Consider the following 27462-nt stretch of genomic DNA (forward strand, 5'->3'; position numbering starts at 1 on the left):
GTGTGACTGTGTGTGTGCGTGCATGTGTGTGTGTGTGATCTCTCTCTCACTCTCTCATTCTAGGAGCATAATTGTACGAAATGATGAAATTATCCCCATGTCTAATGAGTTCACACCTGAGTCAGAGAGACAGCGGTTGCAGTACCTGGTATAACTTGTCTTTTCACACAAACAACCTGCATTCATTCCTTTCGTGTCACTGTCACAGGCTGTGTTATATACTATTTTAGATTCACAGCATTTCTTCCCTATAGCATATTGAATATGACATAAACAATGAACTACAAGAGGAAGAGCATGAATCTCGGATAAAGCATTTTGTTTTTTTTAACCAAAAGGAAATGTTGTAGCTACTGCTACCGAGTGCAGCACACTGGCTTATAGAGAGGCAGGAAACCCTCTGTCCACCGAAAGCGGTGTTCTCTGATGGCCTGTTTTAGGAGCTCATTGTAGTTCTGAGTCATAAAGTGGGTGGGTGGATGAAGAGGATGTTACTGCGGCTAAAACAGCACAGGACAGAGAGGGAGCTATCTTTGGTGTTATTATGCTATTTCTATGCACATTAACAGTGATATCATAAGGGTAGTTATTGTGTATATTATACTACCTATTATTATTATATACGGTAGTAGTGAATAATTATTATTATTATAAATATGAAACAACTAGCTAACTAACTGACTGACTTCATAGCCATGGTTTCCATCTGTAAAGTTTAGGTCAACATGACCTGCTACACCACTTAAAAGAACATACTGTAAAAATGTTCCTCAGAGCAATTATTTATTTACTAACGTTCAACCTATTTGAACCTTATTATTATTATTATTATTAGTAGTAGTAGTAGTAGTAGTAGTAGTAGTATTATTATTATTATTATTATTATTATTATTATTATTATTATTGCGGCTGTATGCTGTTCAATAGCCGTGAGCCAAGGAGCTAAGCATGAGAGTAGTAGACACTTGTACGACGCGCACGTAAAATAATTCAGGTCCACTCCAAGCCGTCAGTTTGACCATTTATTCTTCTCAGCACAGGTATATAAGTACAACAGTTACACCCAGCTAACTATTATACTACCGTGGATGTTAAAAGGTGTTGTTGCGGTCAAACAAGAAAATGCCGGCTCCCAGCTCAGCCCCTCTCCTTCCAACTTCCTCAACTCTAGTGCCAGCCAGGTACAGACGCATAGTTATTAGCGTGGCAGCGCCCAGCCCCAGTGACCACGCCCAGTGCCCAATAAAGTGACATACTCAAAACCCTAGACGTTGCATCTAGTAGTAGTAGTATGTTCAAGACATTTTGATACCAATACTTTTGTACTTAATACGAGTACATTTAGTTTGAGTTTTTCCCGGAGTGTAATTTCTATATTCTCTCTTGTGCGTCCCTCCATGCAGGGCTTCCTTAGGCCAGAGCTTCTGGGGAACGAGTTCACGCACATTGAGTTCCCTCGCAGGATCCAGCACAGTGAGCTGGGCAAGAAGATGCTCTTTAGAGACCATACTATGACTGGCTGGTAAATGTGCAAAAAAGCATCCCGTTCTGGATCATTAACCCAATTTTGACCTGAGATCAGATTCTAAAAATGTTCTTCTTCTACATCCTGACAGTTTTCTGAAAAAGCTATGTTTCTACATGTCAGTCGTTCTTCGATTTTTCTAAAATAGCAGACCTACAAGCTCGTAGCGCGCCACTCGGTGGCGCGCTATGAGCTTGTAGATCTGCTATTTTTCAATAGCTAAAGCATAGCATGATGCTAACACCAAAAGGCGTTCCCGCCCCAAAATGGGTTAATTATACTTTGCACACTCATCTCTAATATATAAAAGAAACGTCTAAATGGCTTTAGCAGCTGAGTAGATTACCCCAAATCATGTCTTCTGCATCTTAAATGTATGAGATGGGTTGGTTTGCAGGGCTTACAAGACAATCGTCGAAGATGATCTAAAGTTCCCGCTGATATATGGAGAGGGCAAAAAGGTGAGCTACAGCAAATTTATATTCATCGATATCAAGATATTTTCCAGTATTGTCGCTCTTCCAACAAAGTCAAGTTAACAATGCAATGATTATAACATCCTTTGAATATAATAATAACATTCATCATAAGCTCACATTATTGTGTGACAATATCTCTGGATATGGCTGGTCTTAGTCATTGTTGTGTGACAGCACTGTTCCCCACTCAGTAATCCCTCATAAGTAGATTTTCCATATAATTTAAATGCACAATGGAGTGCTCATTCGTGTGTGTGTGTGTGTGTGTGTGTGTGTGTGTGTGTGTGTGTGTGTGTGTGTGTGTGTGTGTGTGTGCGTGCGTGCGTGCGTGTGTGCGTGTGTGCGTGCATGCGTGCGTGCGTGCGCACACGTGCGTGCGTGTACACGTGTGTGTGTGTGTAGGCACGTGTCATGGCCACAATTGGTGTAACACGCGGGCTGGGCGATCATGAACTCAAGGTGTACAATTCCAACATCTACATCAAGCCCTTCCTCTCCTGTTGCCCTGAGGTGAGCAAGAAGCCAGCTCATTGAACCACCATAATTGATGCACATTTAGTACAGCTGTGATGGAAGCATGCGGTACATTGACCAAGCTCCTGTACGCAAACAACATGTTCGGTGAGGCAGGCCGGGCAGGGAGGGTGAACTTTGTGACTGCCTGTACTCAGCCGTCAACCCCCATCTCACAGTAAATACGGGCGAAATTGCAATTCCGTACAGACATACACGCCTAGAAACCCCCCCAAATCCGTACATAATTACACGACTACTGCCTGTTTTGACTGCGACGGAGGTGTGGCTTTCACTGGTATGGAAGTGCTATTTCACTGTGGCTGGCTGAGTTTGGGTTTGACATTATTTACTATTCTGTCCATATCGACTTACGACTCGAGGACGGGGCTGAGTCGGCTCTACCAAACTGTGCAATGCTCGACGCGTCCCTTTAGGAACACTCGGCGGTGTCTCCCGTGGCTCAACGTTGTGTAGCGACTGGACTGACATTCTGACATTCCACTGGACACACACTGGTCTGATTAACCCATTCTGACCTGAGATCAGATTCTAAAAATGTCAGTCGTTCTTCGATCTTTCAAAAATAGCAGACCTACAAGCTCGTAGCGCGCCACTCGGTGGCGCGCTATGAGCTATGAGGTTAAAGATGTTTTTGAATTGCATCATTGTGCTCAACCACTGTGTTACTGATTGGGCTCTGTGTGCATAATCACGACATGCCTCCCATTACAGGTAATCGTTTATAACATGTCCGAACACAAACATGGCCCCGATGACGTCCTGATCATGGGCACAGATGGACTGTGGGATGTGACAACAGACAGGGACGCAGCGAACGCCGTGTCCAACTTCCTGTCCTGCTGTGACCCATCTGATCCCATGAGGTATAGAGTATATGGCGATTTATTTTCTTCTTTCGCCGCAAAACAAAAAGCCATCAAACTATTAATGATACAATATCCGGAATGGATTGGGAAAATTACATCCTACAGTGAACTGTACACAATATATCCACTAGGTGGCAACCTTTACAAAGCCAGGCATAATAGGCAGAGTTCTGCAACCAGTAGGCAAAAGCTTTGTAATCAATCAATTCATGGTCCATGTTCCATGTTTTAATTTCGTATACTTTTACTTTTTCTGGTTCACTCTTATCTTGCTGAGCAATGTTGGAAAATATTACTACTAGAGAGTAATATGTTGGGGTGCCCGCTGGCCTAGTGGTCCAGGCGCATGCCACATAATATGTGGGGGCGACTGTGGCTCAAGAGGTAGAGCAGGTCGTCCAATGATCCATGGGTCGGCGGTTCGAATCCCGGCTCCTCCTCCTGTCTACATGTCGAAGTGTCCATGGGCAAGACACTGAACCCCCAATTGCTCCCGATGTGCTGGTTGGTACCTTGCATGGCTTCCGCCGCAATTGGTGTATGAATGGGTGAATGTAATGCACAATCTATGTAAAGCGCCTTGGATAAAGGCGCTATATAAATGCACCATTTACCATTTAATATAGGCTCTGGCCTGAGGGCGCATTGCGTGTTCAAGTCCCGTTCATGACAACCTTTGCTGCGTGTCTCTCTCTTTCCTCATGTCCGTCTTCACTGTAACTATCAATATAGGCATAAGTAAGTACTAGTAATAAGAAGAAGTGTCACCAATCAGCCAAAGTAATCCTGAGGTGTGTGTGTGTGTGTGTGTGTGTGTGTGTGTGTGTGTGTGTGCGTGCGTGCGTGCGTGTGTGCTTTCCCCGCATGTGTTCGATACAAAGATACACACTGGCAGCCCAAGATCTACTGATGAGGTCACGGGGAGTGCTGAAAGAGCGAGGCTGGCGATTACCCAACGACAGACTGGGCTCTGGGGACGACATCACCGTGTTTGTGATCCCACTGGCAGAGCACCAACAAGAGACAACATGACAAGGTGTTTTATCCACCGCCAAATAAAAGACTGGATCTCCCCCCCCAACCCCTCGGCTGATTCGCGTCCGGCTACTACCACCACCACCCCTCAAGCTCCCTTCAAGCTCTCTCTCGATCCACAGGACCATAGAGGCAGAAGGGGAGGAAATAATACAAAAGAAAACATTCTCAACGCACGGGGAGACTCTGGTTTGAGTTGCAGCAACATCAACCACTTGACCATCCCAGACCACTGGACCCCATCCTGGTCCCTTACTTAAGGGACAGCCTGACCCCAGCTCAATCCTCCCTATGGCTGCATTTTGATTGAAGAAAAGATGTCCATTGACATTATATGACAATATTCCCTTTACATGATCCAAACCTGCTTCCCGTGACTGTTGCCAATGAGAATTAAGTCCTTGTAGATGTTTTTGTAATTATTATTTTAACCTTCAAAACTGACTAGCTTGTCTCAGTGTTGAGTGGACTGAAATTTATTTTCCATTCCCAGAAGAAGAATGGTCTGACCCCGTTACGTTGTCATTGAATTGGAAATAGCAAAGAATGTGAGGGTTTGCAATGCCACAGTGGCACTGGAATGTTGACTATACGGACAACTGAACTCTGGAAAGAATGGATTACAAGACCCACGTTTGTATTGTGCATATTAAGATTGAATCCTTTTCAATTGTGGAGCCCGGGGTACATTGAAGTGACACATGAACCTATAGTCGACTTCTGGCCCAAATAGACTGAGAATGAGTCAGTAAGTATTATCTGTACCTCCAAAGTTAAAGCTGCAGTGTGTGACACACTTTAAGACTGTCATACATGCTCTTCGGTATCCTATCCGTTGTTTGGTAACTGAGATTCATATTGTTATTTTCTATTGAACACTCATAAGAAGACAATTCAGTGGGGTGAAATTAAACTTAAGTCTTGCTTTCTTTCCACAGTGACTGTAGAATGTGAATGTGATCTTTGGTTTAATTTATGGGAGATAGTGTAAAGGTTAGTCCATATTTTTATATTCTTTAGCCCTCTCGGTTTGGTAGAATGTGATGAAGTTCACAAATATGCCTTATTATTCTCGAGATGAGAAATGAGGGGGACCTGTTATGTTGTTTTCTTTTGTTTTCCTTCTTGATGATGCACTAAACTCTCGTTCTTGTAAAAGTGACAAAGAAATGCAAATGGTAGTGTATACCTCATTTCCTTACGTTCTTGTAAGAAATTGGTTATAAACAGAAAGGTAAACATTTTATGTTTCTGTCCATAACTATTTATTTAAAGTGAGGCAGTGTCTTAGATATGTGAGCTACCAAAATCAGAAGTAGAGAGAAATGTGTATCAAATGATAAATAAATCTGACTTTTTCCCCCCATATTATTTTAACTTAATTAATAGGCTAGCCAAGCACCCAGTTATTGTGTCTGTGATTAAGTGTTCTTCTTTAGCAGAACATTCATGTTTAGTTGTCATTTGTTATATCTGACAACCTTTCATAATCAAGTACATGTTTTGTCCTGTGAGGAGAGAAATTACATTAACTATCTAAAATCAATGCTTCCAGCATTCAAAAAGTGCAGTAGGTGAACAACAAGGTAGGTTTGACATTGCTATAGGAATATACTGATAATAAGCATAGAAATCCGTTCTTTCATATATAAGAAAGGTTCACTGTTGTATAGACTTAAATGTTGAGCAATAGAATACACATACAGTTTGAACCTGCTTTAATAGGTTTGAAGGGTTTATGGAAATCCTTCCTTTAGGATATTTTGTCATGAATTCAAATAGTCATTGCTAAACAACAGTACAAGGAAAAAGAAAAAAGGATGATGTAGGAATGTTGCTGCTTAATTGGCTCAGGAATCTGGACTGGCCATTCATTGAATAGGCCTATTCGAATTTGAATATTAATTTCCAAATCAATGAATTAGGCCATGATAATCAATGTTGTTATTGATTGTTTACTACGCATGTACACATGCAAAGCAAACAGCCACACCGAAACCTACAGGAGACACTGGCCAATATAGTTAGGATTGTTTCCTCATGGGGTTTCCATGGGGTCCCCTGCAAAATTAGTGAATACAGCATCAAAATCAATGTAACTAATTTAACCCTATATTTTGTAGTTTGGATATTCAAAAAAATAGCTGATCTACAAGCTCACAGCGTGTGGCATTGCGGTGTGTTGTGAGCTTGTAGATCTGCTATTTTTTGGGAGGATATGAAAAGGTCAATAAAGAGGACAATAAAGTAGGCAATCTAAAAATCAAATCAAAGATGATCATCATCATTTCTACCTGGCCTGGTGTGGATGACGTCATCTTTGACAGAAGAAGGGAGTGGACCAAGAGTAGAGTGCGCCGACCGGCGCATAGGAGCGGACACGAGTGGTCCCATTGCCCGGAGGGATTTTCGTTCTGTGATTGGCTAGTTTGTTGGCCCGGTGGTCTCCGGGCTATGGGGCCTCAATGATGCAGTTTCTCTGTCTGTCTGCAGCCGGCCACGGAAAGCGCGTGTGTCGCAACCGCGAGGAGGAGCAGCAGCGGCAGCAACAAGTAAAGTAGTCAATAAAAAGAATATAACATCAACTCTGCTGGCTGACAAAAGGTAATGACAAAAGTAACTATACATTATACAAGTAGCCTAGGCTATTCTGTACGCAGTAGTTGTACTTGTGGTCAGTTTCTAAATGTCTGTGGACGCTATCTTGGCTCCAGTCAGTTTTCAACACTGCATGAGTGTTGCACTAGTTACCAACTTACCATGGTGTTTCTTTATATGTCTATTATCGACAGACACAGACTATGTGAAGAAGAAGACTGACTGAGGTAGTCCTACAGTCTGAGGCCTACAGTAGCTCTCTTCCTATCGAATACAATAATAATATTAAATAATAAGGGTAATAATAATAATAATTATTATTAATAATTAAAGCTGGAATATGTTAAATGCGCAGGAAATAGATGCCTTTCTAAGGCATACCGTAAAGCCTACATCTATGGTAAAATATATAAGTTTCAATGAGACTTCAGTTTTAGGGCTATTTCTGAGGCGGGGAGAAGTAGCTCATGCACTGTCTTGCAGGTGTCATGCTTTACAATCTGAGAAGTACCCATCGGCAAATAAAGGAGAAAGAGCGCCCTCTTTTTGAGAGACTACACTGCTTATAATAACACCCTGTGAGTGTGCGTCATGAAACTGTGACTGTGAGTCCTCCAGACAGACTTTACTGTAGTGTAGCCTAATAGACAGAAGCCAGCACGAGTGTCCCACCTTTACATATTTTGGACTCCCCCCATATTTGATCTAGTATAGAGTGACTGGTAACTTGGAATCTTGGTCTTCATTCTTTCCAGAGTTCAGTTGTCCAATCTCCGTAGTCAACATTCCAGTGCCACTAGTGTGGCATTCCAAACCCTCACATTCTTTGTGGCTGGGTGATATTGACATCACAAAATAGGACTAGATGATTGAAGATATTTGTTATAGTAGGCTACTATGGTATAGCTTGAATGTTGTCTTTTCCTGGTCTTCACCATTTAAACCCTATGCCTAGCCCTAGGCATAGTCTATACTCTATAGCCTACTTGGTCCTTGCAACGTGACGGGTTGTGATCTGCTATTTTTTGCTAAACAGGGTGAATAGGATTCATGTGGTTAAAGGCTGCATACGGTACTGATACAACTTATTGGACTGTTCTAGCTGGGTGAAATTAACAACGAATGCATTGCTCTAACTGTTTGGTCATCGTATCCTAATTATCATTAGTCAGAAATGTCGAAATGTCTAGTATGAAACTATCTTCTCAAAGCCCTATGCCATCTCCAAAATATTAAACTGTACAATACAGTTGAGTTAGTTCTAGCCTCCAACTCTAGAGGCTAGTGTTGGAGCCTAGGCATTCTTCATAGATAGTATGATATACCATTTGTTTTATGCCTGAGTATGATGATGATTTTAGAGTCATAGACAATCTCTGACTCTTAACTGCCTGCTCTCTACAGCAATGGATTCTGCCACTTTTTGAACTTTGGCCCATTTCTCAGATTGGCACATAGAGGTGAAATAAATGCTAGTGTGCCTGTGCTTTAAACTCCCGCAATCTAATGCTTTGTTCAATTTCATTTAATTTTACTGGTAAGTGAAAAACTGGGACAAAACCCAGCCTTGTTTCAGCCAGTTCGTAAACACCCCAAACCCAGGAAATAATCTGACAGTTGTCATCGGCTGACCCGTGCACAGCATAAAAAAAAATAAAGAAAATAAAACAAGAAGTGCATCACCGGGCAGTCTGGGAAAGCAAAACAATAGTTGGAATTTTCCCATAATATTTTTCCCAATTTGCAAGGACAAAAGATGCCAGTCTCTTCTCTTTAGAGATATTTGTCCTTGAACTTTCTTGAAATGCAAATCTTCAATTGTGCTCCGCAACTGCTTTGTTTAGTCTGCATACTGTAGATGTGAAGATTTTAAGCCCTACCACCCCTTAGGCCAGGGTCACTCTGGTCTCTGCAATAAGTATGTTCACTCAGCTTGTTGCATAACTTTGGCTTGCTTCTAAGACCCACGAGGGAGAGGGAAAGAAGGAGACCGGAGAAGCGGTATTGCACAAATACAAGATCGGATGTGGTGGTGTGTTTTTGTTTCCCTATGTATTGTAATGGCTATTCCCACCAGTAATGTAATGTTTCTGGGTACCAACATGTTACAGAGGGCCAAGGTTCTGGATGTAATTCTCTTACATGAATCAGTCACAGTGTTCTTCAATATTCATAGTAACTTCTCTAGATGTCACATAGCTAGTACTTATTATTAAGATCATCTACGATAATAATGAGATGGTGAATTCAATTGACCAACTATAACTAGATAGTTTTGATGGGAATCTACAATCATGCATGGGGAGAATATCTACTTTTCTAGCATGTTTTCACTAATTATGTAGTGCTTCTGTCATTTTATTAACCACTTAAGATACTTCATGTCATGCATAATTGCCTTATTTTCTTTCTCACTTCGCTCCACAAGTGAGAATATATAGCGAATTAGACTGGATTCCAGGCTAATAATTGCCTATACCGATGTCGTACAAAATGCAAATAATGGCCGATATGTCGGCCATTATTGTCTGTACACATCCACACTGGCTAGTATAGCCTGGCTATACTGTACATATATCCATTTATTAACAAAAGATGTATTTTCATTACTTGTGATAGATAGCACATTTTACCTACACATATATTATATTTATATTCATTAATAGCTTTGTCATTGATTACCCAGGGCCTGAATGGAAACAAGATAAATAGAATCCAAAGGGAAACACGCACATCTCAAAAGATTCTACGGGTGCTGACCAAAAATATGTACAGATGAGAAGGTAGGAAGGCACACCGGTCCCAAACTTTATTTTCTTTTCTTTTTAAAATGTATTTTGGGAGCTCAAGATCGATGTGCATAATTCCTACCTTCTCATCTGAATGGAAACAAGGCTATTCTTTATAGTGTTTGGCTGTATCTTGAATATTTGGAATAACTTTAATAAAACCTGACTTAGCTTCGTTGCCATGTGCATGTTGCACACCGAAATAGCAGATCAACATTGTGTGCACATGCATGGATGCGTGCGTACATATACATGTGTGTGCATGTGGCCTTTGGCAGCCCTCTTCGTCTTACCCAGGCACCGCAGAGGCCTGTTCAAACAGAACTGCGGCCAAAAGTCCCAGGCTCCGCTGGACCGGAAGTGGATTGTTTTGTTTCACAGGATGAGCCTCTCTGGGGCCATGGCGGTTCTGTCTCCCGCATGTTCAGCTTTAGTTTAGAGTCATCGGCCCCCTTTACAGTTTTTACACTTTTTTTGTCCATTAGCTGTTGGTGTGTTTGGCGATGTAAACAAGTGATGCCATGCCACAACACCGTACCTGCTTTTAAACGGAACAATACATAATCAGCAAAGTCTTGGCTTTTCTCCTCGTGCAGTGTGGACCACACTCTGCATGTTCTTTGAAATACATTTGATTATTTCTTGATCGCCAAGATGTTTTATGTCATTTCAAAATGTCTGCAGAAAAAGCCCCTAACATTTAACACCATGAGTCGTTTGAGTACTGTGTATACAGCCAAAGTTCCCAAGCTTTTCAGGTCGAGACCTGAAAGAGAGATTAGACGTTTGCCCGGGACCCAAACTAGTGAAAACAGCAGATCTACAAGCTCACAATGTGTCTATTTTCACTACTTCTTAAATAATTGTTTTCTAATTTATGGAATTTCCTACATTTTTATTTTATTTATTCAATAAATTACTTAGAAAAATCATTTAATTTGGTATTAATTCATGAAAACTTTTGCTTTTTGGTGATTTCTTGAGGACAATTATAATAATTAAAAACAAACCAACTGTTTGGGAAACACTGAACAGTGGTATACACTATACAGTCGCACTATCCTAGGGCAACTAAGGAAGGTGGATCTGAAATCGGACCAATCTATCTCTAGGTTCCCACTGTTCAAAGCATCTGTTGTTTCACTCGTGATTCCAGCTAGTATTCTATTCAAGACAATGTTTCAGAGTTGCTATTTGCATACTATCTGAAGTGGAGTGGGCTAGCTGTGAAAGACTTGCCCGCAGCACAGACATAGAAGATGAATTTGCGCCAATAAGCGGGTGCTCCAGTGAAGGGTATTGCTGTGAAGGCTGTCTGCTAAAGTGGATGTGTGCCAAATTACACTATGCAGAGCTGCCCCTACGAACCAGCTCTCTCAGAACCTACCTCATCCATCAGTTGCTCGGCGCTGCTAATTGTTAAGTTATACTTTGCAGCTGTGTCGCTTGCCAAAAGAATATCTTCAACTGAAGAAACGTAATGCAACCAGGGGGGCAGTCAGACAGATATTTTGTGAAGCCTATAAGGAAATCGCGATTCATATAATGGCCTGTTGTGGCGCTGTCATTGGACCCAGAAAAACCCATAGCCCCATAGAAGTCCATGTATTTGGGCCCAACTTCACCTAGACCGTATTACCTTAATAAACATGGTCATGAATACTTTCTGCTTCCAATCACTAGTTTAAAGTCTCATCTCATTTCTAATGTCATAATATTCTTTTTGGAAAATTATGGTCCCATTAATTAAAGAAATGACCATAAAGTCGCGCATGTTCTGAGGGGCGTGGCTACCGTTACAGTCTATGATCGGGATTCCCCACCCACTCGAGTCAAAATAAAAACCAACGGAGAAGAAGGGGGGAAGTCCCGCCTCGTGTCTGGGCCAGCCAATGGCCAGCTGGGCCAAAACGGAGCCATCCAATGGCCAGCTGGGCCAAAACGGATCTAGAAATATGGCGATTTACATCAGGAATTACCATAGAATTACAGGCTTCATTTTACGTCCATGTTAGACCCGGGGAACGCTTTGTCCATATTTTTTACAGTCCATGAATGCAACACAGCAGAGAAAATGGCAGAGGGTCATTTCACGATATATATGACCTTGAGAGATATTTTATGATTTCTAATTTAGCTGTACAGTAAGTCATTGATTATTATCGCCGGGAATGCGTCCGTACTATTCTGTGTTGTAACACAGTGTTTGTCATGTAGGCATCTCTCTGGCATTTTCACTTTTATCTGATCATCTTTATTGATAACCTACCAGTAAATGTGAAACATGTTATCATTTCCTTCCTCCTGTCTTCCTTCCAGTTTCTTCCTTCCTATCATCCCTCATTCCCATGAATTAAATTAATCAGTATAGAAATGAGGCCACTTGAGAGAGCAGCAGAGCACATATATTATAGAGAGCGGAACACCGTTTGTTTTGCTTTAGGAAACCACCGAGTTTCCAACAACCAACAGCTGTTCCAATTTCGTGGACACCTTAAGGTTAAGGCTTAACCTTTACATGCGCTGCAAGAGTTTGAAACAAATAGGGCAGAGTTGGATAGAATGGCTTGATGTTTCTGCCTTTCTCTTTGTCTCTCTCTCCATAAAGGATAAAGAAAGGCTCTAGAGCTTGTCTCTCTCTCTCTATCATTCCTTGTGGTCTATTGAAAAGTAGAAACAACAAGAATAAGTTGTGCTCTGATTGTTTTCTGTCTGCATTTATCTGTTAATCCCTGGCCCTGCTGATGTAAGTCAAAGGTTCAACGATATGCCAAAAGGGAATACTGGACAACTCACCCCGGTGCTTGCCCGTTTCTCCTCCCGGAATTTTCACCAGTGAGGGGGATAACTTTGTAATATGCTGTTTGTATTCTTTTTGGAAAAATATAAAAAGATACTCCTGTGGAAAGGCTATATTATTTTACTTATATTGACCCTATAAACAATTTAGTATTATTTAGTATATGTAAGGTTTTGCCCACTCAAATGGTACCTCGTCAGATAATCCCCACATATCCTACAACAACTTCTGTGAACAGACTTCACTGTAGTAGATTTTCATAAATTATATTTTATTTGTACTTAGGCTGTCTGCTGTCATGAAAGTTTATAGTTAGAGAGATTCAAAGTCCAGCCGTCTGCTGTCCAGCCTCTCCCACCCCTCACTGGGGAAAATTCTGTGAGGAAAACAGAAATGGGGTGAGTTGTCTTGTTACCCTAAAAGGTCCCCTTCTCTGTTTCTCCGCAGAGATGGCAGCCATTCGGAAGAAGCTGGTGATCGTGGGGGATGGAGCATGTGGGAAAACCTGTCTTCTCATCGTTTTCAGTAAAGACCAGTTCCCAGAGGTCTATGTGCCTACCGTGTTTGAGAACTACATCGCTGATATCGAGGTTGACGGAAAACAGGTTTGTGCTGGAGAAGAAATAATAATAACTAGAAAAAGTGCCCTACTGGGCACAGGTCTCCACCAGGATGAGCAGATGTGAAGAATTCCAGGCAAAGGTTTTTCCTTGGCCTCTAGGGAGTTGGCATACAAAGTTATCCACAGATCCGTGCAGTTAGAGGTAAAACACTTTTCGGCCAGTTATAGCGCCACCTTGAGGCTGAGTTGAAATTGTTCATGTGGCATTTCGTCCTCTGCCTAGTGGGAATGTGGGTGCACAATTTCACGGAAATCACGCGATGTGTTCATGATTTGCAGCATTTTGTTTGAAACTGAGCACTCCTGTGAACTTTGGAAGCCAATCTTAACCAATCAGGATGGAGTCTGAGAAATCTGAAAGACCGGTTTCGTTGAATGGCTCTAGAGAGACTGTGTACCAATTTGCGTGATGTTTGGACAAAATCTGTAGGTGTACTGTGCAAAAACTTGTTTTGCACAAAGCGGCCTCCTGGTGGCGCTATAACAGGCCGTTCTGGAAATCTGAAAGACTGTTTTCGTTGAATGGCTCTAGAGAGACTGTGTACCAATTTGTGTGATGTTTGGACAAAATCTGTAGGTGTACTGTGCAAAAACTTGTTTTGCACAAAGCGGCCTCCTGGAGCGGCCTCCTGGTGGCGCTATAACAGGCCGTTCTGGAAATCTGAAAGACCGGTTTCGTTGAATGGCTCTAGAGAGACTGTGTACCAATTTGCGTGGTGTTTGGACAAAATCTGTAGGTGTACTGTGCAAAAACTTGTTTTGCACAAAGCGGCCTCTTGGTGGCGCTATAACAGGCCGTTCTGGAAAGTTTGGGGCAGAGGTTCATCGTTGGCATCCAGGGAGTGTGTGTGCAAAATTTGGCATCGACCGGGTTAACGGTCGCCGAGATTAGCTGCTCACGGACACACGGACGGACGGACACACACACACACACACACGGACACACGGACGGACGGACGGAGTGCAAAACATACTCTCCCCCTAGGCCTTCGGCCTGGTGGAGACAATAATATTCAATAATACTGTGCAGTGTGCACAGATTGCGGTCTGCTGTGATGCAAATACATTACATAGAAAAATATACGTTTTTAGAAAACCTAATATTTTGAAAACAGCAATACTGCCTTATCAAATTTGGTGTTTTGTGATTTTATACTTTGCTAAAAAGCGCCGGGACGAGGCTTCACACATCCCAAACGCTTCGCCCTATTTTTAACTAACACACCGACGTAAAGGGTGTTCAATAGCACTGATTTACGAAATAAATAAATAAATAAATTGAATATAGTGATGTCAAAGAATAGAATATGGCTGTGTTTTTTAATTACATTTATTTATGTACTAGAGCGGTGCCCATTGGGCACTTGCCAAAATACGCCTGACTATGCCAATATCAGAACACCCAGCAATTATGTCTGTGTCCCCCTTCTATGCCCATATATGGAGTTCTTCTTTGTCAGGCATGCCCAAATATGGAGTCTATGCAGATGTCAGAACATCATTGTCAGAACAGGCCTAATTAGGGCCATTTAATACAGAGCCCGGGGCAGAGGCTTTTGTGCTGGTTCTGGACAACCGGCGATCCGACGGACTCGACATCGGGCACTGCACACCAGTGTTGTTTTCGTCGACTAAATAAAAACGAATCTATGATGACTAAAACTAAGACTAAATATACTGACAATTCCGTCAACAAATAAAAACTAGACTAAAATGTTAGTAAGGGACTAGTGGACAAGAGATCCAGTTTTATGCTGGGTTGCATGCTGAAAATAGCAGATATACAATCTCACAAGAGATTGTGAGATTGTATATCTGCTATTTTCAGCATGCAACCAAAGTGTAAAATATGTCATTACAACGACATCAAGGCCTGTCAAAACACATTTTAGTCGACTAAGGTCGCATTCATACCAGAGAGCTTTGCTGCGATTAAAACGAATCCTGCTGCGCATTGTCAGAAAGTGCGCTTCGTTTGGCAGGTGTGAAGGCTCATTCGAATCCTAATGTGCAGCAAATAACCGCATTTTACTCCGCCCAAAAACGTGGGCTTCGCTTCGCTTCGAATCGCACTTGACTACGATTCGGTGCAGGTGTGAATGCAATCCGGCCGCAGTAAATAAAGGAAATTAAGCAAACATAATGTGGCGGGTGAGGAGCTGAACACAGTTGGAGACGGTTAAGGCATATTTTACGCAGCGCAAAGATGTCCCGTTACTGTGGATAGACGTGGTCGAATAAGGAGACTGAAGCCCTGATCGAAATGAGGACGTGTAGGCTACATTAATCAATTGCGTAAGAAAACACATAAAAACACTGCAGTGTATTATAGCCTACATAATATTCTGTCTGTCTGTCTGTCTGTCTGTCTGTGCGTGCCGTAAACATGGAGTGCTGTCACTGTGTGGGACTGGGGAGTTATATCAGTGCGCTCATGCAGCGCTGTGCCTCCATGCCCAAAAGAACAGTGTGTGGCGGCTGCGTGCGTAGAGAGAGAGAGAGGGGGGGGGGGGGGGGGGGGTCCCAGACGGCACGACACATGCACGTTATGAGTGTAATTTTATCACCATAGATTTCACTGTGTAGGCTATAGTTTATGAACGGAACACATTGATAAAGGAAAGAATTCCATTTCCCCGCCCATACGGATCTGAGTCTACCGAAGTATTAGGTGAGAATCTGACCTAAATCAACCTTAGATTTAGTCGACTAAAATCGTATGACATTTAGTCGACTAAAACTAGACTATAACACTAAGACATTCCAGGTGAATAAAATGTGACTAAAACTAAATGAAGTTTCAGTCCAAAGACTATGACTAAACTAAAATAGAAATTTGCTGCCAAAAACAACACTGCTGCACACCCTCGGGGGAGGGGTGTGGAACGCGTGTCGCGTTGAAGTCGGTGGGAGGAACGGTTCTCGAGGATTACAGACATACACACGTACGACGTACAGTACAGTATGTGCAGAGACGTGGTGCATTCATAGTTAGACGTGTGTTATGTCTTACTGTGTATATGACATCATTGCGCTGGATCTGTCTGAGTCACGGTGAGTTGGTCAGTGGGGGGGCCCGCATGCAGCATGTCCAAAGCCAGCAGATGGTCTGTTATGTCAAAGGGCTTTGTTTCTGTCGCACTGACCACCACCGCCACTGCTGCAAGCCTGCGGGATCACCACCAACTTGGGCAAAAAAAAACAGGAAATTACTCTGCTCTCTGGCTTCCTGTTCAGACAGCAGAACAGGGATGTCAATTGACAATAATTCCCCCTCTCCTCCACCCCCCCCCCCCCCCCCCCCCCCGCCTCCCCAAGGCCGTCCCGCTCCCTCCCCGCCCGATAAACGCCTCTCATTTCCTGCACTTGAGAAGGGGTTGCTAGAGGGGTAGTGGGGGCTAGAAGGGGTGAACCGTTGTGTTCTGGGCAGGAAATACAAACTTAGAGATCTATGCTTGGACCTGGGTTTAGATGGGGGGGGGGGGGGTGATTGTGGTGGGAGATAAGAGGCTCAACTCACTGGGGACGCGGCTGGATTACAGTTGTGTTCTCATGCCACGATGAATCGATGAATCGTAATCGAATCGATTATTCAATTAGTTGTCAACTAAGGAGGAGTGAGCCATCGCTCTTCCCTTACCATCTGATGACAGCTGCACAGTAGCGACTGCAAAGCAGAATGACACAATGATTATAGTATCAGGAACAAAACATGTTTTTTAGTTCAGAAGAGTACCGGTAATTCCTTTTAGACGGACACATGTGTAGCTATCCTTTAATCAAATGTATGCAGTCAGAATAAGCCTAAAGACACCACGAGTTGCTTGAATGAATTTTAATTTAGTTTGTGTTTTATTTGAATAGCAGCCTAATCAGCAGTTAATCAAATGTATTTTTTTATGAATTATCTTTTTTGTTAGTTAGAACATGTCTAAAATGACCTAAGATATATTTTTAAGGTAATAGCTAAATAAGTGTAATCCGATTAATCGGTTCATCGTTTTAAATAATCGGCCGATGAACCGATTATGAAAATAATCGTTAGTTGCAGCCCTAGTTCTCAGTATAAAATAAATTGAACGCTCCCCCCCCTCTCTCTGGGAGAAAGGGCGTTCTCTTATCTCCCCATTCATTAGGCTATGGGCAACTTCTAAAAATAGCTCTGTTACTTTATGTTTTGTGTTGGTTCTGTTGCTCCAAGCGTCTGTAGTAAGTCCATAGGGAACACAACTGCTCTCATCGCTCATGTCAAGAGAGGAGAGCTGCCTCGCCTCCACCACACTGACTCCGCAACCCTCTATTTTTGGGACCGTTGACTAATACTTGTGCTCTGTGGGAACACCATGATCTACTGCATTGTCATTCACTTCCAGCCCTGTTGAATGTTTTCAACAGACATCTTGATGTCTGTCTCTTGGGGAAAAAGGGCCAGGAAAGTGTTTCTTGTCTCCCAAAGCCAAACATCATTAAAATAAGATCTGGTTGCAACAGGGGTGAAGTGGCCCTTTAAAGGACGGGGATTACTTTGTGTCTTTAATTAATTACACATCTAAAGCAGACAAAAACACACACAGAGTTCCCCAAGGCTGTAAATGTATGTACCAATAGCAATGGTCCAAACAAATCAATGTCACAGACATCTCCTCAAGGAAAAAAACATTGAACGTTGAAAGAATACATATCAGTAATGTTTAAAAGTCAAAGTGACAAGACAATCCTCGTCAGTGATCTTGGTGTAGTCATATCAAACCTTAATTTCAATAGCCACATTAACACAGTTACAGTCAGCTTTTTAATCACCAAGACTATATCAAGGATTAAAATGTCTCAGCAGGAGAAACACTTGTCCATCATGAATTCATCTTCAGTAGACAAGACTACTGTAACGGTGCAGTGCTCCCTAAAAACACAGCTCTAGTTGATTCAGAATGCTGCTGCACCAGTCCTTACTGATACCAGATCGGATGTTTGCATTGGCTTCCAGTCCGTGAAAGAAATGATTTCAATAGTTGGTTCATTAAAGCAAAAGCATTTAATGGTTCAGGGCCAAAATAAATGGATGGTCTTGTGATACCTCATGAATCATCCAGAGTCCAGACTTCTCAGGTTGTCCGCTTTCTGAACACAGAGCCAGAACTAAATCTGGAGAAGCAGCATTACATTTTTTATGCACCACATATCCGGAACAAAGTGATTTTTAAATCAAACCTAAAGGCCTTTCTGTTTGCTACTGCCTATATACTGAGATTTGTTTTAATAATTTCGTCACTGTAATGTTATTGTCTTATCTTTCTGATCTTTTTTTATAACTTTATTTATAGGAATTTCAATTTTGGTAGACAAACAACCCCACATATATACCCCACCCTCCCCGGTTCCATCACAAAAGAAGACAACAACAAAAGAAGCAACAATAAAAATAAAAATAAATAAAAAATAACCAGGTAGTAAAGGATATACATAATAAATGAATAAAATAAATACAATAATATTTGCCTTTTACTAGATTAAGGGGCTACAACAATGAACCAAATTACATGTAGGAAAACACTTAATTGGCTACAGCATCAAAAGACAGTGAAAGGGTGAATTCAAGGAAAGGGGACCAAGCCTTTACAAATTTCTGGCGAGATTTGTACCTGTTGTATCTGAGCTTCTCCAATGGTATACTATAAAGGATAGAACATCCTTGACCCAACTTGAGAATGTTGGAGGTTTATCAGATTTCCAATTGTGGAGAATAAGTCTCCTCGCTATGAGTGAAGAAAAAGCTATGAAATTGGCTTGGGGAGAGGTAATTGGTGCATCGTCGTTGGGAACTCAGTTATCGGGTTGGGCGCAATTGGTTGAGAAAGCTTTCTGATTTATTTTAACTTGAATTTTAACCATTTATAATGTGTTTCAATGTCTTAATGATCTGTGTCTTAAATGTCTCTTAATGTTTTGTATAAAGCACTTTTTGTGTGTTGTTGAAATGTGCAATACAAATAAACTTGCTTTATGAATGTGGGCAGTAATGTGAAGTACACCATGAGTCAATGGGCTAAACAATACAGACCACCATATTCTGTTAGGGAAATGGGTACCATTTCCCTAACAGAATAAATGAATCAACCAGGGACTGCACGACTATGTAAGGCCGGTCCTCGTGCTCATTTCCAGATAAGATGCGATTAGATGTATCTGTTTGTTCAGAAGGGCAAGAAAAGAAAATGGATTATAGCCTATATTCCACCTCATTCTCTTTTCCTGCTTTTGTTTACCCTGCTCTCATTAGATTAGATTTGATCCTTTGCAACAAGGATTATGGCGAACAAGTTATCTAACTAAGCTAATTACGACAACCACATTATACAAAACAATTTCCGCTAGCTGTTGACACTCAAAAACACTTTAGGACCCAACAAACCATTGTTTTGATTCCGTCATCGTATAACCATAACATCAAAGGAAATATTAAAGTTCTAGCACCGGCGTTCCAAGCATTGCATCCACAGCAAAAGAGAACTCTTCGTTTGAGTTATTTGGAGCATAGCGGTAACTTAGGCACAATAATAACTGTGTGGTTAGAGCTGAGAGCTGGTGATTATTTGTTTATGTAATGGGAACAATGGGCAATTATACTCTTCATCCAGTGTGGACAAGTGCCCATATTTTCCTATTTTTTCTCCTGTGGCCTTTTTGGCAGGTGCACAGGAAACAATTACAAATCAGTTGCATAACAGCAATGATGTTGCATTTTTTTTTTAAGTTATTAGGAACAATATTAAACTTCAATTTCATATTATTGTCATATCATACATTTGCAGGCTAAAAAGAGTGGTGATTAATTTTTTTGAACAAAAGGTTTCTGGGGGAAACGTATTATTCACTTAAATAATGAATGGTTATTAAAACTCCTTCAGCGCCACCTGGTGGTCACCAGTTTAGGCTCTGAGTGCCAATTCTCCCATTATAAAGAAAGAGAGGACTTTAAAAAAAAAAGACGTTTTGAAAAGACGTCTTGTCGTCTTTGGCACCCATTGCAAAGACGTCTATAAGACGGGATTATGTCCCTGGCACTTAAACATAAGGACGGACCTTAACCCGCATTCTGGGCGGGAACCCCTTTTGGTGTTAGCATAATGTTATGCTTTAGCTATTGAAAAATAGCAGATCTACAAGCTCATAGCACGTGGCGCGCTACAAGCTTGTAGGTCTGCTATTTCTGAAAAATCGAAGAACCACTGATATAGAAACATATTTCAGAAAACTGTGAGGATGTAGAAGACATTTTTAGAATCTGATCTCAGCTCAAAATTAATTACATTGCTTGAGTCATCAAATCAATTTCTGTAGGCCTATACGTTTTGCGTTTGAATGGCTGTACCCATCTGCATACCCATCCCCTGTATTGGTTGGATCTGTTCCAGGTGGAGTTGGCACTGTGGGATACCGCAGGCCAAGAGGACTATGACAGGCTGAGGCCTCTCTCCTACCCAGACACCGATGTTATTCTCATGTGTTTCTCTATTGACAGCCCTGACAGTTTAGGTAAGGGGGGCAAAGTGAACACATTGTATCCTTGATAGCTCAACGAAATAATTTTCGTTCATGATTTTAACGTGGGGTATGGCACATTGCATTTTCATCTCTCAGAAAACATCCCGGAGAAGTGGACGCCCGAAGTGAGACATTTCTGTCCCACTGTTCCAGCCATCCTGGTGGGAAACAAGAAGGACCTGAGGAACGATGAGCACACAAGGAGAGAACTGGCCAAGATGAAGCAGGTACCCAAACTATAAATATATCAATATTATATTGATTATATTGAACAGTGGCGTGCACAGATAGACACTAGGGGTGCTAGAGCACCCCCTGCCCTTTTAGGCAATGTGCTCTTTAAAAAAAAAAAAAAAAAACATTTTCTTTGTAGTGTGTGGATCATGGTGACAAAAAACGCTTCTACTATATTATTTAGGCCCCCACAATCTAAAGCTATATGTTTCTAATCTACGTCAGTGGTTCTTCGATTAAAAAAAAATAGCAGACCTACAAGCTCGTAGCGCGCCACTCGGTGGCGCGCTATGAGCTTGTAGATCTGCTATTTTTCAATAGCTAAAGCACTAAAATGGGTTCCCGCCCCAAAACGCGCTGCACAAGGTGCCCTTTTTTCACTTGAGCACCTGCCCCTCTAAATGTCTGTGCACGCCACTGCAAACTAGGGTCTGGGCAATAAATATATCAATATTATATTTACAATTACAATTTAGGCATTTAGCAGACGCTCTTAATCCAGAGCGACTTACAATAATCAAGAACAAAAGCATGGGAATACATCACAAAAGCATTTATCATAAAACATGCGTAAGCTAAGAAAGTAACAGTGGAATATCTATATTATGAGACTATACATATAAACTATATATACTACTATGCTATACATATGTACTATGGCGTGCTATGACTATATACAATGCAATTATAGTGCCGTCTACATAACATGCTATAAGTCTGTATCAGATGCTATCTAAGTCTACAGAAATGCTATCTAAGGGGGTAGGGTATATTGATTATATTGAAGTTTTTTTTTTTTTAAGTAAATAAAAATCTGAGGCATGATACATGAATTTGCGGACAAATAAGTTTAGGTAAGGTTTAGGCATAATTTTAGGTTAGGGTTATAGCTATGGTCCATATAGCTCTAATGCCTTCATTAGAGCTATGGAAATGTTATTTTCCTACGCTTGAATAAATGCAGACCAGCATTAGTGGACGCACTCTGAGCCCCCCCACCACATCTTTAAAATGCACTTTTTGGCCAGAAAGGGATTTTTTGCCAATCTTGCCAATTTTTCTCTTGGCAATATTGGTAGAGGGCGCAGTGGAGTAACAAAAAGTATTTATTTTCCGACTCTCTGGCTCAAACTAGCGGTAGTAATGTCACTCGCGACGAGGACCCACATATTGGAGATGAATGATGTTGAAAAAAGGTCAAATGTTCCTTTAAAAGAAACCTTTCCTGGCTATGTAACTTATATCATAATGGCTAGCTTAAGGGAACACATGTGTCCACACCAGCCACAAACTGCCCATTCAGTCAGAGAATGGCATAGAATGTCCCTATCACATTGGTCCGTCTCTTTCATAGAATAGCAGAACATGCCACTGTCACCTATTCTGTCTGTCTCCAGGTTTGGCTGGTAGGAACATGTTGACAAAGCCCTCTAACCCTCTCAGAGCTCGCTGTCAGCTTTTTCTTTCTCTGCATACATGCCCAGGACATGTGTGACAAAGAGTAGCCTAAAGTCATCATGTCAGCTTTTGGGGATTTACATGTTCAGTTCAGGCTGACATTGTTCATTTAATGTTCATGCCATATTGCAGACACTTGTGCAGGTGGTAGATTTTATGTATTTATTTTTAGGACGCTGCAATCATGACAACAACAAATACACCTTGTATATAAAAAACATGGTAAATCACATGATTCAAGTGAATGTTCATCAGGTTTTATGACAATATATTGAGTCATGGTTTGTCTTATTTCAATGGTCTTTGTTCAGGAGCCTGTTAAGCCCGAGGAGGGCAGGGACATGGCCAATCGGATCGGTGCCTTTGGCTACCTGGAGTGCTCCGCCAAAACCAAAGATGGCGTCCGGGACGTGTTTGAGATGGCCACCAGGGCGGCGCTGCAGGTCCGAAGGCAAAAGAGGAAGGGCTGCCTGCTGTTCTGAGAGGCTAGCCAATGGTCGAGTCAGTCTCCTCGATAGCAGCTGCCCCCAATGGAAAGGAAAAAAAAGAAAACTAAGCGAGAAGGACTGACCTTTTTACCAAATGGCATCTTCGTACTGTATTACACATTTCACGCTGTGACAGCCTTTTGCACCTGGTCAATGCTTCATCGTGTCCCTTTGGCTAACGTGCAATTCCGACGCATCGCCATTCCGACTCGCCACATTATACTAACCCAGTCCCTAACCCTGCCCGCACGTGGGAGCCACGTAGTCGGAATGGGCGGTGCGTCGGAATGCATGCTGCTCTGTCCCCCCTGGCTGATCACCGCCCAGCCTGACCGACATGTATTGTATATGTATGTAAGAGAGCCAGTTTGGGGTCTCATTCTGTTTCCCTGAGATTGCCTGATATCTCAGCTCTTTGTTTTGCTGGGGGTTTTTGCACTAGCGACACTCAACACGTTTTCATTACATGCATACTGATCTACTGACATCTAATGGTCTTGAGTTCTGCTCATGGTTGACATGTTATAAATGGTTTATTTTCTATAGTGAGGTTGCCCTGGTTGGGGAACAGAGTAAGTGCTATTCGTGAATCGTGAGGGGATGATTGTACTGTAGGTAGCTTTGTCATTTTCGTTATCTGGCTGTAACATTGAGCATTTGTTTTCTTAGCTGGTTTGTTCTTCTTGTATGCTGTTCATGACAAGACACACAAATCAAGTGTCTCTCTATATATCATTGGTTAGGTTAGGGCAGTCACAGTCAGCATTTCCCATCGCAAGGGTTTATTTGGGTGCATTAAGTAAACACATGCAGTCCAGGGCTGAGTTATTTATTGATGTGGTAAGCTCATTTGTGTTATTCAATCATCCCTTAATAGTTGTGTTTAGTGTGGAGAGGGAGTCTGCTTAGTTTTGTGTTCTCTACCGGTGTAGTTTTGTCGAGCAGACTTTTCTACATACATCATGGAGCCTAAACACAAGAACCACATGGTGGCCAAGCCAGAACGCTTTATTAAGGCAGATTTGGCAGTACATTTGGTGCTGGTTAGAAGTCTGGGGAAGTTCCTAAAAAGGCAAAACTTTTCGGAAGCAGAGTCACAAGATACTGTACTGAAAGCAAAGGCCCAGATTTTGCCTGACATCCCTACAGAGAATGACTGAGATAGCTCACACCTCATATTTAAATGAAAAGACTGTGTGCAGTTTTATGGTTGAAACTTGAAAATTAACATAGTCTATCGAAACATTTCGATACAACCCATGTTGACAGAACAAACTCCCCGCTTTTAGCCATTCTTATAGTGTTCCTACAATTCTCATGATGTATTTTGTTTGCAAGCAGTGTCTCCAAGCACTGACTTGCAACCGTTACCCGGTTCATATTTTCTAAAGTCAAGAACAATTGTCAATAAGTCCTGACTGTAAGGTGAATAAAACTTGACTTATTTGACCATGGACACACTGCAAACATGGACATTGTTACAAAGCCACCAGGGGAAGTAAGGACTGTAGTTTTCACATTCCGTGATTGCGCCATAGTGACATAAACATTTACACCTTCGGCAGCATTTATTGTTCAGTATTATGGCTGTGAAATGGTGTGAATCGATCCACCCCTAAAAAATATAGCAGTAATGTGAAAGTGCTGGTTTGTTTCCATTTTGATATTTGTGTCCGTTTTCTGAAAATAAGGTTTGTGTGAACGTCAATGTTGTTATGCTCACTGTTATATGGTCAAACAAACAATAGAATGGTGGATAAAACAGTTTCGCATTAGGAAGTGACCTATCTAAAACCTGAGGAGGGCTAGAGATGGACTTGTGGATGGGTTAAGCTTCTTATCGCTTTTTTTCATCATAAATACGGCAATTACTTATTTTAGTTTAGATTTTATTTGTCATTAAGAGGAGCGATGATAAATGTACACGTACATTTGTCAGCAACAGTGTTCTCCATAACCTTGGGACAATTAAGCAGCATTCCCCTGGCTTGTATGTTTTTGAAGATTTTGTCCAAACGGATCCTTTGTGTGGCATCAGTGCTATTTGTGGTCATCGTCATCGCCATAAGAGAGGGAGAGAGTTTTCCTGAAGATATGTTGTTTTCATTTTTGCACTTCTTGGTTTGCACACGTCATGTACTGACTGCTCTGTGCGGTATACTTGTGTTTGTCAGAGCGACTGAGCGGATATTCCGAACATGCAAACATGTTCAGTTCATAACGTTAACATAACTATAACTACATTCATTTGAAATTAAATAAAAAGGCAATTTTTCAGGATTCCGATAAAAGAAAATTGCCAAATCTTTTTTCCGGATTTCAATTCAAATATAGCAAAAATAGTCAATCTACAAGCTCAAAACGGCCAAATCGACTATTTTTGCAACGACAGTAATATGCAACGTGGCCCTCTGGAGTGAGTGTGGAAATATAGTGGCCCTCTCCATCGTCAAAGTTGCCCACCCCTGGTCTGTAGCTATGTCACAGACGTTTACCTGTTTCTGCTACAGTCCTGCATGATCGTGAACTGACAAATGCCCCCTCCCATCTGATTATTGGACATAATTAATAACACATAACTGTCCTCAGCCACTTTCGACCCCGGTAACAGTAATATTTTGGGCATGTCTTTATGAAAATAGCTCAACTACATATGCTCACAACGTGTTGCGCATTGTGAACTTGTAGATCAGATATTTTGATTATTTGTCATTTGACACATTATATACAGCTTAAGTGGTTATTATTAAAACCCTTAGAAGGGCAATAACTAATAAATGCGTTATTCAATAACGTTCTGAGTGTGGGGGAAAACGAATTTCTTCGTTTTTTTTTTTTTTTATGAATATCGGTAGATTAATAACCTCCGCATCGCTGTGTGAAGTCCCTTTGTTGAAATTTCAACTACAATACCCAGAAATCCCGTGTCACGTAACACGCGCGCGTCCTTGGCTATAAAAAACGTGCCCGCCCCCTGCGGTTCTGCATGGGGAGAGAGTTGGTGGCGTGTCGAAAGTGATTGAGTATATTTAGCGATTATATTTAGTTTAGATGTATTAGTTAGTAGTCTGTTGTCTGTCTGGTGCGTCAGACGACAATGGAGGAACACCTCTGTACGATCTTCGTCCTGAAGGACCGGCCCCGTAACCGTAACCTCTTTACGCTGAGCAAGCCAGCTGTTGCGGGCTTTCCGACCATTCTTCCCGGCCTGGCTCGAGCGATGACATCCTACTCCGATCTGGACGGGTGACCAGATTTTTCTATGGTAAGAATCTTATTGTCTGAAACATTATATGCTATATCTATTCAGTGTGTATTAGTTTTGCTCGCTGTCTGCCGCGCCGCTGTGGCAGGCCGCTGAGCTAATGTATAATAAATGGATGGATATTCTTCCATCCATGCTACATGCTGCTAGCAACCACTGGGGCTTTCAAATAGATCTGTATTGAGCTTACATGATCAAATGAACGTATTGTACCGTGGTTTATATGCTATATATTATGAGAAATGTTCCATTACTTCCCCCCCCTTCCATATATTCAGATCGCTATCATGAATCATGATCGCTGTTTTTTTTCTTTTTTTGCCGAGCTTCTGGAGCGCAGGCCGCAGCCTGTAATGCTAGCTGCTAGCAACTCCTCTGCAAAGTAAAAAAAAAAAAAAACAGCGATAATAATAGCCATCTGAATATATGGGAGGAGGGGAAGTAATGGAACATTTCTCATAATATATAGCATATAAACCACGGTACAATACGTTGATTTGATCATCATGCAAGCGCAATACTTATAGATTTAGAAGTATAATAAATTAGCTTAGCCGCCTGCATTACAGTACCAGCCTTACCCCGCGGCAAAGTAAAGAACAATGACGGACATTTCGCTGTGATAATTAAATGGATGATCAACACTGATGTGTGTTGGCTACAATGTGTTGGCTCTGAAATGGATCAACACTTGTAATTTCTGCAAATAAATCTAACTTGTCTGTCTATCTATCTAGATCCAGGACGTGAAGAAATGGACGGATGTCTCCTCCTCCTCTGCGCAGTGATGTCGACTTCTCCACCACCAACATTAGATAGTCCAGGAGATTTTTTGTCCTGCCCTGCTTTATTTTGTGCAACAAGAACGCATTGTACATTGCCATCCGAAACAGGTAGAACTTTACAGGCTCTCAGTGACTTTGACCATCGTGTGTGGGTGGATGGTGGTGCACATCTTCGCCACCTTGTCCCGCCAAGCCAACAGCATCACCCCGTCATGTTGTGGCGCATGAGAGTCTCGCCCGGCTTCATGTCATTTGGTTTGCTAAGCCGCTTCATCTCCCTGTTCTTCCTCATGGTGAGATGTTCTTCTCTGGTGTGTAGCAAGACTGAAACCGGGCCAGTAGATAGTTCAGAAGATGTCTGACCTTGTACATTCGGTCCCCTGTGTCTGGAGTCTCCTGGTTACTGAAATGAAGAAACCGCTTGAGCAGCAGAAACCGG

The 27462-nt window shown here is 41.8% G+C and overlaps 2 protein-coding genes across 2 annotated transcripts in view; both read left to right on the forward strand.

Annotated features, from left to right (window-relative positions):
- Window positions 1-5808, forward strand: part of ppm1j (protein phosphatase, Mg2+/Mn2+ dependent, 1J) — a 23804-nt gene extending 17996 nt beyond the window's left edge. Inside the window, exons 5-10 of the mRNA XM_083771348.1 lie at window positions 64-148; window positions 1404-1522; window positions 1923-1986; window positions 2407-2514; window positions 3253-3404; window positions 4289-5808. Coding sequence (XP_083627474.1) covers window positions 64-148; window positions 1404-1522; window positions 1923-1986; window positions 2407-2514; window positions 3253-3404; window positions 4289-4439 — 679 coding nt within the window. The 3' untranslated portion in view covers window positions 4440-5808. The remainder of the gene's footprint in view (window positions 1-63; window positions 149-1403; window positions 1523-1922; window positions 1987-2406; window positions 2515-3252; window positions 3405-4288) is intronic.
- Window positions 5809-6942: 1134 nt separating this feature from the next.
- On the forward strand, window positions 6943-25717 carry LOC310863570 (transforming protein RhoA-like). Its single transcript, XM_083772015.1, has 5 exons — window positions 6943-7046; window positions 13077-13234; window positions 20664-20784; window positions 20890-21020; window positions 22797-25717. Exons 2-5 carry the CDS (start codon window positions 13079-13081, stop codon window positions 22965-22967), a joined length of 579 nt encoding a protein of 192 aa, XP_083628141.1. The 5' UTR covers window positions 6943-7046; window positions 13077-13078; the 3' UTR covers window positions 22968-25717.
- Window positions 25718-27462: the final 1745 nt, after the last annotated feature.

The sequence above is a fragment of the Protomyctophum parallelum genome (genome assembly GCF_964188405.1).
Source record: "Protomyctophum parallelum genome assembly, chromosome: 8".
Taxonomy (NCBI): domain Eukaryota; kingdom Metazoa; phylum Chordata; class Actinopteri; order Myctophiformes; family Myctophidae; genus Protomyctophum; species Protomyctophum parallelum.

Bases quoted from the DNA above. Each gene is read 5' to 3' on its own strand.
- LOC310863570 (XM_083772015.1), top strand. From the start codon at position 13,079: ATGGCAGCCATTCGGAAGAAGCTGGTGATCGTGGGGGATGGAGCATGT. The intron at 13,235-20,663 runs GTTTGTGCTGGA...GATCTGTTCCAG, and splicing joins TCGAGGTTGACGGAAAACAG to GTGGAGTTGGCACTGTGGGA. The intron at 20,785-20,889 runs GTAAGGGGGGCA...TTCATCTCTCAG, and splicing joins TGACAGCCCTGACAGTTTAG to AAAACATCCCGGAGAAGTGG.